The sequence below is a fragment of the Poecilia formosa genome, unplaced genomic scaffold (genome assembly GCF_000485575.1).
Source record: "Poecilia formosa unplaced genomic scaffold, Poecilia_formosa-5.1.2 Scaffold237, whole genome shotgun sequence".
NCBI classification, from domain to species: domain Eukaryota; kingdom Metazoa; phylum Chordata; class Actinopteri; order Cyprinodontiformes; family Poeciliidae; genus Poecilia; species Poecilia formosa.
The window spans coordinates 179393-192096 of record NW_006800176.1 but is presented as its reverse complement, the minus strand read 5'-3'; the positions used below and the strand labels follow the sequence as shown (position 1 = coordinate 192096).

At 40.0% G+C, this 12704-nt stretch overlaps 1 protein-coding gene across 1 annotated transcript; it reads right to left on the bottom strand.

Annotated features, from left to right (window-relative positions):
- Positions 1–1199: 1199 nt before the first annotated feature.
- On the bottom strand, positions 1200–12372 carry pias4a (protein inhibitor of activated STAT, 4a). The gene is made up of 11 exons (XM_007569150.2): positions 12276–12372; positions 9377–9758; positions 9214–9298; positions 9087–9128; positions 8858–8948; positions 7856–7984; positions 6858–6963; positions 6659–6732; positions 6402–6562; positions 4725–4882; positions 1200–4330 (listed from the first exon to the last, which is right to left on the bottom strand). Exons 1-11 carry the CDS (start codon positions 12300–12302, stop codon positions 4056–4058), a joined length of 1530 nt encoding a protein of 509 aa, XP_007569212.1. The 5' UTR covers positions 12303–12372; the 3' UTR covers positions 1200–4055.
- Positions 12373–12704: the final 332 nt, after the last annotated feature.

Sequence of the window (12704 nt, the reverse complement as noted above, 5' to 3'; positions counted from 1 at the left end):
TTCGGTCTCGTCTGTCCACTGAATAAGGATCACCAAATACTTGTGTGTGCGTGTTTAGGAACTGAGAGACGGGCCTTGGTGTTCTTGTTGGTTAGCAGTGGTTTTGGTCTGGGATCTCTCCAATGGATGGCACGGAGTCTCTTACTGTCGAATTGTGAACCTCACCTTAATGGAGGAAAGTGAGGCCTGCAGCTCTTTAGAGGTCGTTCTGTGTTTCATTGTGGTGTTTCTGGATGAGCCATTGGCAGAGGAACCAAGATCCCAGCTAGATATTTTGATAGCTATTTTCACATGCAAAGCTGTTATTTTGGACAAACACGATTTTGGTCAAATGTTCTAATCTAAAAGTTTTACTGAATCCGAGGCACAAACAGTAATTTTCAACATCACGTAGCGTAGTCTGAAAAAAGCCCCAAAAGATGGCTCGTTAATGGCCTGACACAAAGAAGTCGGATTGCGGAAAGGAGCCGGAATTCCCATCACTTTAGTTGGAACAATTAAGGCACATTACTGCCACCGCGTGGCAGCAACAGGAAATTAAGTTTTTACATTGAAACTCCATAGACAATAAAATGTAAAACTAAAATTTGGGGCGTGTTTTTTTTCCTGGCCTTTTCTTTTTTAAAGATTGGTCTTCTGGAAAGTATAAATGTTAAAAGATGTAATGTTGAACACCTTTTCCTTTCAGACTAATATAATAAATACATTCAGGCTGTACCCCGCCTCTCGCCCAGAACGTTAGCTGGAGATAGGCACCAGCACCCCTCCCGACCCCACTGAGGGACAAGGGTGTTCAGAAAATGGATGGATGGACATTCAGGCTGTCTCGCAAAGCATTTTTTTCTTATTAAAAAGCCTATTGCATACAAGATTATGTACACAATATTGCTTAGTACCTATAATGGAGACTAACATAGAAAAAAGGACAAGTTAGTACATTACTGCTGACTATATAAACTCCTCTGGACAACAGATGGGGCAATGATGGGGTTGGAAAATGGTTTCGACATTTACAAACATCTGGAAAGCGTTTCAAGAATTTGTAAGAAATTAAATATAAAGCAAAATATAAATGCAGCTGTTCTCAGAGGTCACAAAGACAAGAGAGCACAGAGGAACAAAGGTACGGAGGAAGTGAACGCTCATTAGTTATGGATATCAAAAATACACTCACGCACATCTCACAATGAAAACCACACTTTTTTTTTTTTAAGAACTGATTTTAATTAATTCAACACATCAATAACAGCTGTTAGAATACGATCGTTTCCAATTTTACAGTTTCATCCTCGACAGGCAACAAACGTGTCTCCACATCTGTGCATTTGGTACAGAGAAAAACAAAACCCACCTTAATCAGCCCTCTCAGTTCTCAGTGGCATTAAGAGTCCAGTGGCGCTGCACTCAGCTTCTTATTGTCTACTTGCCTAGAAGAACTGAAGGCAAATCAAGGCTTAATAAAATATTATTTAATTTTATTGTCTTAATAGGAACATATAAAAAAAAAACATTTACATCATGGATTGTAAGCCTCTGCCTGTGCTACCAATATGAATTTTTAAAAGAATAGATGCCACTACAAAGAAAAAAAAAAAAGAGCCTCAGCTGTCTCTAGCTTTCAAACTAAATGCACTCAGTGGCTCAGTTCCACAGTAACAACCCGCACCACCTCATCTTTGACCAGAAGCCCACGAGAAGTCAGAGATCCCCTCACAGCAACAAATTAAAAGAAAAAAAAAAAAAAAGTATGTGTGCATAAATTACTGACAGCTTCTAAAGTTAAAGACCGGTATTAAGATTTCTCCATTTTGCCTCAAGGTATCCTTTCTGGATTTATCCTGTTCAGTTTTGCAGGCATTGGTTTTTGGGTGGCTCACCAAACTATCCCCCCTCCCTTCATATCCATGTCATATGCTGTTAAGGTAAAGAGGGAAACATGGAAGACGAGATCATCTAAAGTAATTCCTTTCATCAGACACGCCCCGAATTGTCGTGTAAATCACTGTGAACCTGAGCGAGGGAAAATAAAAACCAATCTGCTAAAACTGCAACTCGGAAAGCACACCCTGCAGAACTGGACCTAGCCGAACCAAACCGACACACAGTGGAGCAGGACTGCAGCTGCTGAAGGCTCCTTTACTGGATTCCTAGAGTGGTAGCATGTGAGAACTGGTTCAAGAATCCCTGTTCAATACTTGCCACACCAAAGAGTCTTTCAAACTAAGAAAAACATCTGAAAGCGTTACATGAACGCAGATCTCTAGCAACATCTTAATACATGAAATATATCTGAAGCCTGCATTTGTAGACTGAGCATCTTTATCTGGGAGGCAGACATCAAATATTTACACTAGTGCAGGTGCAGAGGATATATTAGAGTCTTGAGAATGCAGCAAATAAGATCTGATTTTACTCCAGCTAATAGATAAAACCTCATCTAGAATGCTAAGAGCCTGAGAGTGAGAGATACAGAGAGAGAGAGAGAGAGAAAAAGAGAGAGTTGGTGCAGTAGAAAGCCGCTATCATTTTTAAACAGGATCCTTTGTGACCTGGTCAGGTAGGTGAGGATTTTATGCAGCAGAAAATGCACTGAAACCCTTGAATCTTTGATCCAGCTCGTCTTCTATACCTAAAGAAGTAGAGCCACCAACCTTGAAGGTACTTGGTTGCAAACAGCAAAATCCCATGCAAGTGGAGATGCCATTGCAAGTAACATCTGAAGCTAGATGTTGTGCAACTGACCAGGAACAACTGCAAAATAAAAAAATAAAAAATAAAAACATATACTAAATAAATAATTGAAACCCCAAAATGGCATCAGCACTTCAACAGCCTGTTCTGGTAATTTGTTTGATTCAAAACCTTCAGTATGAATCAACCAAAAACACAAACACACGAAACTGAAACCTCACTTCGTGACATCCTCAGATAATCTTAAAATACTGAAATCAAATTTCAACCACTTAAAAAAAAAAAAAAAAAGGCACCAAAACTCCATAACCAGCTCCTGCCAGCGACCATTTCTGCTTTGGGCCAGTACCAGTACAGTAATTTTGATGTATAGCCTGCCCGCGTAATAACTTATTTCAACAAATGCCTAATAGTAGCCGTTTGGTTTTGCAGAGAGGCGTAAGTCTTTGCTTCGGTCAGAAGCTGGTAATCCACACACCTACTACTTTTCAACTGGGTTTCTTTGTTGCTGCAGAGGGAACACAGCTGCACAGAACAAGGGGGGAAAAAAGAAAAAGAATAAAGGCAAGAAAAAAAAAACTCCAGTGTAAAATTGGATTCAGATATTCTCATTCACCCACTTCTTTCAAACCAACTTCCGGGCCAATCTGCTAAGTGTTAAATGACTGAGGTAGGTTCTCTTTAGGACAATAAAAATTGAAAGCTGAAGACGTATCCAAAATGGATGAATTGCCGAGAGTGAGAGCTCAAGCTTTAAATCAATCTGTCAAAAGATTCCCAGGGTTCTCAAAAGATTGTTGCCTTGTCCTTCAAACATTTTCATGCCTTATTTTATTTGTTTTTCATCCAAAAAGCTACTGAGCAGCCTCTGTTTTCAAATTGCCAGTTCCTAAGCAATGTGACAAAAACCAGATGCAAACATTGAACGCCCATGGCTAAAAGAGCCAGTAATTTGGAGTCTATACAAAGAGATGGTGAGAAGGGAGGAGACTGAAAAGAGAGAGGGAAAACAGACGGAGGTGGAGGTGGGGTGCTCGGTCCAGTCGGTGTCTGCAGTAGAGGCCGGACGGTACGGATACTCACTGCAGGGTGGCGCCGGGGAAAATGGACTTGCTTCCACAGATGTGCAGAGCAAACAGGACTCCTGCTCACTGCAAGCTGAAGAGTCACTGACGGAACAAGTTTGAGCGTGTGTGTTTGTTTCGTCTGAAATCGAACCAGAGCTGCTAAAAAGGCTCTGATGCTCGGGAGATGAGAGCGTCGGTGCATCTAGAGGGTTACCGTGTTCCTGTCCTCACATTTTAAGCCCCGCCCGCCGCCCTGCCTCCGCGCGTCAGTCTGTGAGGAGGGACAGAGCTGCAGGGTCAGTATGCGGTGACCAGGTCCTTGTCGTAGTTGTACCGCCCCCTTTTGGGGGCGGGGCTGTCGTTGCTGTCATCTGTGTCGTCGCTGTCCCCCCCTGCCCCGCCCCCTTCCTCCTCAGAGGAGGAGTCCAGAGTCAGATCTACCACCACTCCTCCGCCCGGCGCCGCTGCAGGTCCTCCCGCGGCTGCGGACGTCCCCACGGACCCGCTTCCGGACCGACCCGACAGACTGGTGCTGCTGTGGGCCGGCGAATGTCCGTTTGCTTCAGGAATGCCTGAAGAAAAAGTCCCCATGTTATACAAAACAAATTCATTTTGTTGAGATTTTATATTATAAACCAATACAAAATAGTTCACCACTGTAAAGATGAGGGGACGAGGAGTGATCTTTATTTTTGACAAATGAAATTCTTGTAATGTTACTGATTATGACTTGCATATAATGAAAACAATTTTTGAATTTTCAGAGACATGAAATAATTTTCAGATTAAAAGGAGATGAAAACGACTACAAACTACAAACCAATTGTAATTCCTTTAAAATATTTGGCCACTTTGTGCTGTCATCACATAACATCCCAATAAAATACACTGAAGTGGTAGCTCATAGTGTTACAAGGCACTGTATGTAAACATTTAGAGCGAGAGGGCACAGGGTTAGTTACGTACATATATCAACAACAGGGTACTCTGGTGTGTTGCTTCGTTCCCTTTCCCTGTCTCTGTCCTTTTCCTTCTCATCTCTGATTGGTCGCCAGGAACCGTCTGTTAGGTACTCGATCTCCTCAATGTCTTCACTCGTCTCTTTGAGAATCTCGGATAATAACCTAAAACAGACGGCGCAGGTTTGAGGGACCTCATAAAGAAAAAAAAAAGAAAACACACAACATACGAAACAGAAAAAAACTCCAACTCACATCAAAGCACCAAGGTTCAAATCTTCTGTCTCTATATATTCAGCAAGCATTTAAAAATCTATCCATCCTACCATAAAAACAAGCTACAATAAATCTAAATGATTTATCTGTGATGGGAAATTTCAACAGTGAAAACTGTTGGAAAAAAAAATTACAGAGAAGTTAAAAGTTGGGGACTTTCCACACCAGCTTTATTCTAAACAATGCAAATAGACCTCACAGCCAACATGTAGTACAATGCTTTCAGTCTTTGAGAAATTAAAGGAATGCCGCAGAGTTTGGAGTCGAGACTCTGCAGGACATTACACGCCCAAAAACTGTAGACGAGTTCGAACTGTGCTTATTCTTTTCTATCATCTTACAATAAATTGATACCTTGACATTTAAAATTTTGGAAGAATTTGGAAACACTACTGCCGGATCGACATGATTGTAGTGCCAACTGATCTCTGCATTCATCCCAACACGCCAAACAATTTCTTCTCACAATATTAGGTAATTCTCGCAACCAAGGTGCTACTTTTTCCACCATACCTACAAATGTTTTTTTTTCTCTCCAAAATAAAGTCGTTAAGAATTAGGAAAAAGAACAAAACACAGCTCACCAGCAAGATTGGCAGCAAAACAAGAATCCTAAAAGGAATCATTCACAAACTAAAATGTTTGTTCATGGATTCTGCAGACGATTTTATCCAAAGAGACGTAGAAAGTAGAATTTAACAAGGCAGCTACTAGTGAGAATAGCGGGTAGGAGATGCTCTTAGAAACGCTTGGCGTCCGAGAGTTTTCTTGAAAAGTGAGTGCGAGTCTGTGCACTGGTACAAACATCTGGTGACATCTTTACGAAATATATGTGATATAGAACTTTGTTAAACTATGCAATTAATGAATTACATTGTTTTTGTTCTATTTTTAAAGAACAAAGAAAAAAAAAGGTTTTACAAGAGATTAAGGAGACTAATAATGTCCTTTTATATTTATGCTAATTGGGGAAAAATTACCTCCTTACAAAGCAAACCGCACAGTTTGCAGAGAAGAAGTGAAAAGAAAACCCTTGTAGTAAGTCATTTTGTTGAATAGAACCATAAAGGAACTGCATTCTTGATCAAAGCATTTAATTTCTATTTTATTTCTGTTTGAAATTAACAGCCTAAATTAAGTGGCATGAGACTCTGTGGTTGCAGACCTGTGGTTTAGGAGATCTAGACTTATAAGAAATCACACTTAGTGATCCTAACAAGATTTCAATAAATCTTTAAATCTACTGTAATTTTCTGACTCGGGGAAACTGAACAGTTGGTATAAACAGAAAATAAGTGAAACGGCAGATTTTAATAACAACAACAGAGTGAATTTAACACAGAGAGGTCTAAATGTTTGTACATTGACAGAGAAAAAGGAGATTAGGCCGGAGAGGAAAGTCTCCTACCCATCGATTGTAAGCAGTTCAAATGGAGCAGGTTTGTCGCACACGGGGCAAGTCCATGTGGGCTTCTTCTCATTCATCTGCAGGAAGAAAACCGCGTCGAAGCACTGAAGATGGGCGCAGGTTAAAACTCGGCATGGCACACCGAGTCGCATCTTCACCAGCTGGGACGAGAGGATGATGGGGGGGTGGGGAGGTGTTGCAAATTAAACAACCTTTTGAAATCTACAACTCTCAAAAATGTATTTTGTTGTACTTACTGGACAGATTAAAGAAACTCTGAGGCCTGTGGTTGCAATTTCACTCTCTGGATCAAAGCGAAGCTTATCTTGGACTGGTGGTAAATAGTAGAAATATATTTGAAATGCAGCAAAGGGGGAGGTGAGAGGGCATTTTAAAAAACAAAAACAAGATGACGATGATGATCACCGTTATTTTTGTTCTGAAATCTTGACTTACTGCGTTCACGACAGCGTTCTGCACTCTCAACTGAGCAGAGCTTCAGCCGGTTGAAGAGGTCTGCTGCTGTGAAGACCCTCACTAAGTACACCGCCACAGAGTAACGCTGGAAAGACAGATTTACAACCTGAGCTGTCAAGTTTTAATCAACTGCTACACAGATTGAGACAAGAGGAATTTTATTTTTGAAAGCATGAATTTACTTCTCCATATTTTTGTGCATACGATTCTAAATCATAATATTAGGGACATTGTAAAAAAAAAAAAAGTAAAAAGAATCCAACTAGCACATTCCACTAGTGCAGAAAAACAAACACAAAAAAAGCCGTCGGTATAATCTGCAGAAACTGCTCAGAAACTCCTCTTCTGGGAAAACAAAACTCTGTACTCAGGCTTACTGAGCGGGTTGTGCAATCGAAGGTTTAGGACGAAAACAAAATGGATGGCGGCTTTTAAACAAAACAAGGCAGTCTGAAGTTAATGGAGCAGTTTCACCATTTATTCCACTTAAGAGGGGAAATGGATTTGAAAGTTATACATTAGGTGAGGTTGTTGCCGTTTTGTTTAACTAAAGCGTTAAAGTTAGTCAGCATTTTCCAGGTTCTTCAAAAGATACTTTGATACCAGCATAAATTTAAGAAAGTAATACAAAGTACACCAAAAAGATTTCACAATCTTTGGGCAAAACCCAATGACTGATTTGGATTTTTTTCCCCCTCTTTAAAATTCTATTTAAGCTTTTAACCAATTATCAACACATTTCTTTTTTGTTCTTTTTTTTTTTCTCAAACACAAATTCCTTTTTTTTCATATAATTCCCTTTCAGCCTCTGTAGTAGTTCTCATCCACACATCTGAAGAGTTTTATGAAACCAGGCTCAGTTTAACCTACAAAACACTTAAAAACCTACGAGTCCCAGCATGCCTTGGTGGATTCTCTTAGATTTGCTCTCCTGCTGCTCTGACATGCAGCTAAGTGTTGCAGCATCTGAGCCTGACCTTGCCAAAGTTCCCCCAGGTGATGGTGACTCTGTTGGGGACGCTGGAGAGATGCAACCAGGGGGTGATGTTTATGGGACGACAAGGACGCCGAGGCTCAACTCCAGGCTTATTGGAGGGGTAATATCCCTGTGAACACACATGTGCACACACACACACACACACACACACACACAGAGAGGAAAGTAACATGTTTAAATTCAGTTCAAACAAAACAAAGGATCTTAATAGAAACTTGATCTTAATTAAACACAGCAAATCTTAATCAGATTATAACCAAAATGAAGATTTCTTAAATGCTAATGAAGTTTAAATCCCTCTTAAGAAAGCATTTTGATCTCCAACTGGTCAGTTTATTATGTACACTTATTCAGTGAATCAGCCAATCAGATGGCATCAGACTGGGGAAGAATTGGGATTCAAAGCATTTTGAATGTCACACATTTGCTGGTGCCAGATGGGCTGGTCAGAGGATTTCAATAAGTATCGATCAAGGCACATGGCTCTGAGATACTATTAATCATATGACAATAATCAAATATGATTTAAACACAATTTCTGAACTCTAAAGTCTCCGCCTTTTCAAATATACATCTGATGTTGGCATCAACAGCAGCTGAGAGTTAACAGGCAAATGTATTATTAGAGTCTAAATCTGCATGGATTTAGACTCTGCATGGCGTCTAAATCCATGACACTTGAAAAATGACATCCTTCCCAAATATGATCCAAAACTTATAAATGCAATGAATATTTCAATTCAACATGTTGTGCAGCTCTGCGATTGATAGGCTGGTTTTCTCTCACACAACCAACTCTCTAGTTTAGAGAAAAATGATCAGAACAAAGAGAAAATATGCTGACACAAAACGATGCTAACCCAGGCTGGAGTCAAACCTGTCCTTTCGTAATATTAAAGTCTAACAATTAGCCAGCAAATAACAATAAAAGGTTAACCTGCTTTCCTGAAACATCAGCATATAACAGAGTGAATCAACCTACCGGAACATGACAATAGGACTGGTTGACTTTGACAGCAATGTTGGGGGGATACTGGTCCTCCTGAACACCAATAGGGTCTGAGTAACAGATTCTGCATGACAGAGGAAGCACAGCAGCATGAACGATCATCTGTGATAATCAGGGTTTTAAAAGGATCTAACATAAACGATGCATCTATCAAATAGAAAAATGGATTCTAGACAACCTGGATAAGCATTTCGAAACTCACCTAAGAACCACTTGGACTGATCGGATCCCAGCACGAAGCTCACTGGATAGACAGTTTAAATTAAACATGTACTTTAGCGTTATAAAAACAGGCAGTTTAGAAAAACACAAAACTCCTGAGTTATTACCTTGCATTCCGGACCTGGTCTGCTTGGCTTGGTGTTAATTCGAAGACGCAGTGACTGTCCTGTAATTTTTCACTGTTGTGGGCAACTACAGAGACAAAAGTAGGCAGAAGTCAACAAAAACAAAAAAATACAACCTTAGTATATGAACTTGGTTTGCACTTACCCAGCTCTGTTGGCGCCAGAAGCGTCTCTAAGGTTTGGTAGAAGGGCAGAGGGACCAGCCTGACCTCGGTCGCAGGTGTGTGGAGCGGTTTGGAGATCCCGTTGAGGTAGTCTGTGCCCTGTGAGGTCAACGATGGGGAGGAGCTGAGCGATGAATACGCCACCGGGACGCCCTCTGGACGCCGCGCCGGGAGCCACGCGGCTGACTTGGGGAAACGCGACTCGTAAAGCTGCCGGACGTTCTTCAAGAGTTCTGGACTGTACTCGGTCTGCACTAGCCTCAGCGCACGCCCCACCAGGTCCTGCTTCAGACCACTTTTGCTGCGACCCATCGAGGCCAGCAGCGTCTGTAGGTCTGAGACCCGGAAACTTTTCACCATGTTCTGAAGGGAGGACAAAGCAAAACCGTAAGAAAGACTTCATGGGAGAAAACTTTAAGCCTGTAAACTGAAAACTTAACAGAATAAAACATCTTACACTTTGAACACCAAGTTTCTAACCAAGCAGATGGAAGATCTCAAAACTAGACCTGTGTAACCACGTTGTTACACACTACGTCACTTTGATCATAAATGTTCATTTCAAAGGTGAATATATACATCACTATATCATATCAATGCATCCTACACACTGACTTTTGTAACAGCCAAAGTGGTTTAACATAATGTATACTGGAAACTTAGTGTTTCTGTGCAAAGCTTACATCTTACAGCTTGAAGCAGCCTTGTTGAGTGGCAGTAGTTTTTCTTGATCTCAGGTAGGATTACAGGATTACTTTTTTTGAAATGTCAAAATACTTCACACAATTTCTGGTTTATAAGATGGACTAAAAAAAGCTATCCTTGTACAATTTGCAGTACAATCCTTGTATATTTGCAAGGTTTTTTTGTTTAACTAGCAGAATGAAATTTCACAGAAGGTGCACATAGCACTAACAATAAGGGTAAAAATAAAAACATTTATCTATTGAGTATGTCTGTGTATATACTGACTGATAAATGCCACTTATAATGAGAAATGACATTTCTCATTTAAAAAAAGGATAAAATGTATCGTTCAGCTCTGGCAAAAGTGTTTTTTTAAGCATATCGTTTCAGGGTTTTCATGGTAGTACAGTTGGTAGCGCTGTTTCCTCGTGTTGCAGTGAGAAGATCCTGGTCCAAACCCACAACTTGGGGTCTTTCTCAACGAATGTTCTCCCCATGTAAGCACGGGTTCTCTCCGGGTACTCCAGCATTCCCAAAAACATGACTGTTAGGCTTATTGTTTACTCTAATGGCCAGCAGATATGAGTATGTGGGTGTGGATGGGTGTATGTCCTGTGTGTCTCTGTGTTGCTCTATGATGGATTGTCCAACTGACCAGGGCGTACTCTGCCACTCCCCCAACGACTGCTGGGGACAGGCACCAGGCCCAATGCGACCCTCCCAGAAAAAGCTGGTATAATCGATGAGTGGATGTTCACATGTGTGTTTTCTATAAGCAAGTATGCAAGTTTCTTTTCACTCCACTCTATCGACTGGGAATTATGCTTTTGGCTGTGCCGTCTTCTCAACATTGACATATTGTCAATTGTATAACAAAATATAATTTGTTATCTTTTTTATTTTTATTATTCCAATTAGCAAAACAGACAAGGCTTACTGTTTACGTTAGGACCAACATGGCCAGATTTACCTGAAGAGCTCAACTAATTAATTTGTTATTAACTATCTAGATAGTTAATAACAAATTAACTATGTAAATAGATACCATAGCATATTCTGAATAATATTAGCCTGAATAAATGTACAATTTCCATATAGAATTATGGACATGTATTTTTTCTGTTAGTATTGTATTTTAATTATGATTTTAATGAAAAATAATCCAAGCCTATTACTTGTGTGTTTCATGACAGCGTATTCCATCTACATGTTTTACTTCTCAATACAAATACATAAAGGAATACATACTATTCTGCATAAATGAAATTGAATAAAAAGGTGTATTACAAATTAATTAACTGTCATTTTTTACTATTAAAAAGTCAAAACATTTAAATATAACTTGTTAAACGTTTCAAATTAAACCTGTTGGTGGTTCAAGATCAGAAGCATAAGTTCGTGTATGATTTTCAATTTATAAGTATTTTGTTTTGACAATCAATGCTACAAAATATATTCCCATGACTACATAAATATCTGAGGTCATGTTTACTCATATGTAAAGAACTCGTTTGCTGATCTCATAAGAGGAACATTTCAGCAGAGAAAAGGGTACACTAGACAAAAACAAGTAGCCTAAGAGAGGACGTCTGTTCAAATTAGCAACTAGAGCGATTGAAACAATGTTTTTGACCTGACATGTTGCTACTTTGTCTGCCGGTGTTCTCTTGGATACAAGTGGACGGATGCTTTATATCTAGATTGAAAATCGCACAATTCTGTTCTTTTTGTTTAGAAAGCAAAATGCTCAGCATCAATAAGGTAGCAATCAGGAGGCTTGCCTCTCTAGAGACTAGCCTGTCAGTATTCAATCATTTTGACAGATGGCCGGCTCTAAACACAAAGAAGCTAACTAATAAATAAATACCTAAACTATTTGTATAACAAATGAAGTCGGATGAATTGTGTACATCTTTGATACGTGGTCTCATTCATTATCGGTGTCTTCCCTCAGACACAGCATGATGCTAACTAAACCAAGCACTTGCCTGGTTAACATAACCTAGCAGGCTAGCTTTGTTAGCCCCACAGGCTAGTTCTTTTCGTCGTGATTTAAATATGTCAAATTCGTAGAAATTTCCATATTTAAAATATCGATAAACGAGCCCATGTTAATCCACAGCCGGTGTGACTTTCAGGTCATATTCCCGCGTCCGTTTCCCCATCAAGCGAAAGCCACCAAGCTTTACCTACCATCGCTTCCACCAGTTCGGCCGCCATCTTCGCGTTGCAGTACCGCGAGAGTCACAAATGACGACAAGTCCTCCACCAATGAAAGGCCAAACCTTTTTGACAGAGGTGACGTTTTGACCAATAAGAATGCGAAACAAAAGAGTGACACTTAAAATAGGCGGGATTACCGTCTTTTAAAGATATGGTACACCTTTAAAAAAATACTCAGAGGCAGGTCTCTTTTTCTACATTAGGCCTCAGTATCAATGAATTTCAATGGGCTTCAAAATAGGTGTCAATATAATATGTTCCAGTTTTATAATGTTGAAAAATTTCGAACCCATGTCTCTGGTACTGTTGAAATTCAAGCTGAAAGTAGAGCACTGGCTGTCAAAGTGGATGGGGTAGCATGGTCCTTTGAAATCCCGTCCGAGCAAAAAAATCCGTTTC

What these genes read in the sequence shown, in the direction of transcription:
- pias4a (XM_007569150.2), bottom strand. Translation starts at nt 12,302, where the DNA reads ATGGCGGCCGAACTGGTGGAAGCGATG. An exon ending in TCTGGCGCCAACAGAGCTGG is followed by an intron (nt 9,299 to 9,376) that starts GTAAGTGCAAAC and finishes TTGTCTCTGTAG; the next exon opens with TTGCCCACAACAGTGAAAAA. An exon ending in CCTGGGGGAACTTTGGCAAG is followed by an intron (nt 6,964 to 7,855) that starts GTCAGGCTCAGA and finishes CTGTCTTTCCAG; the next exon opens with CGTTACTCTGTGGCGGTGTA.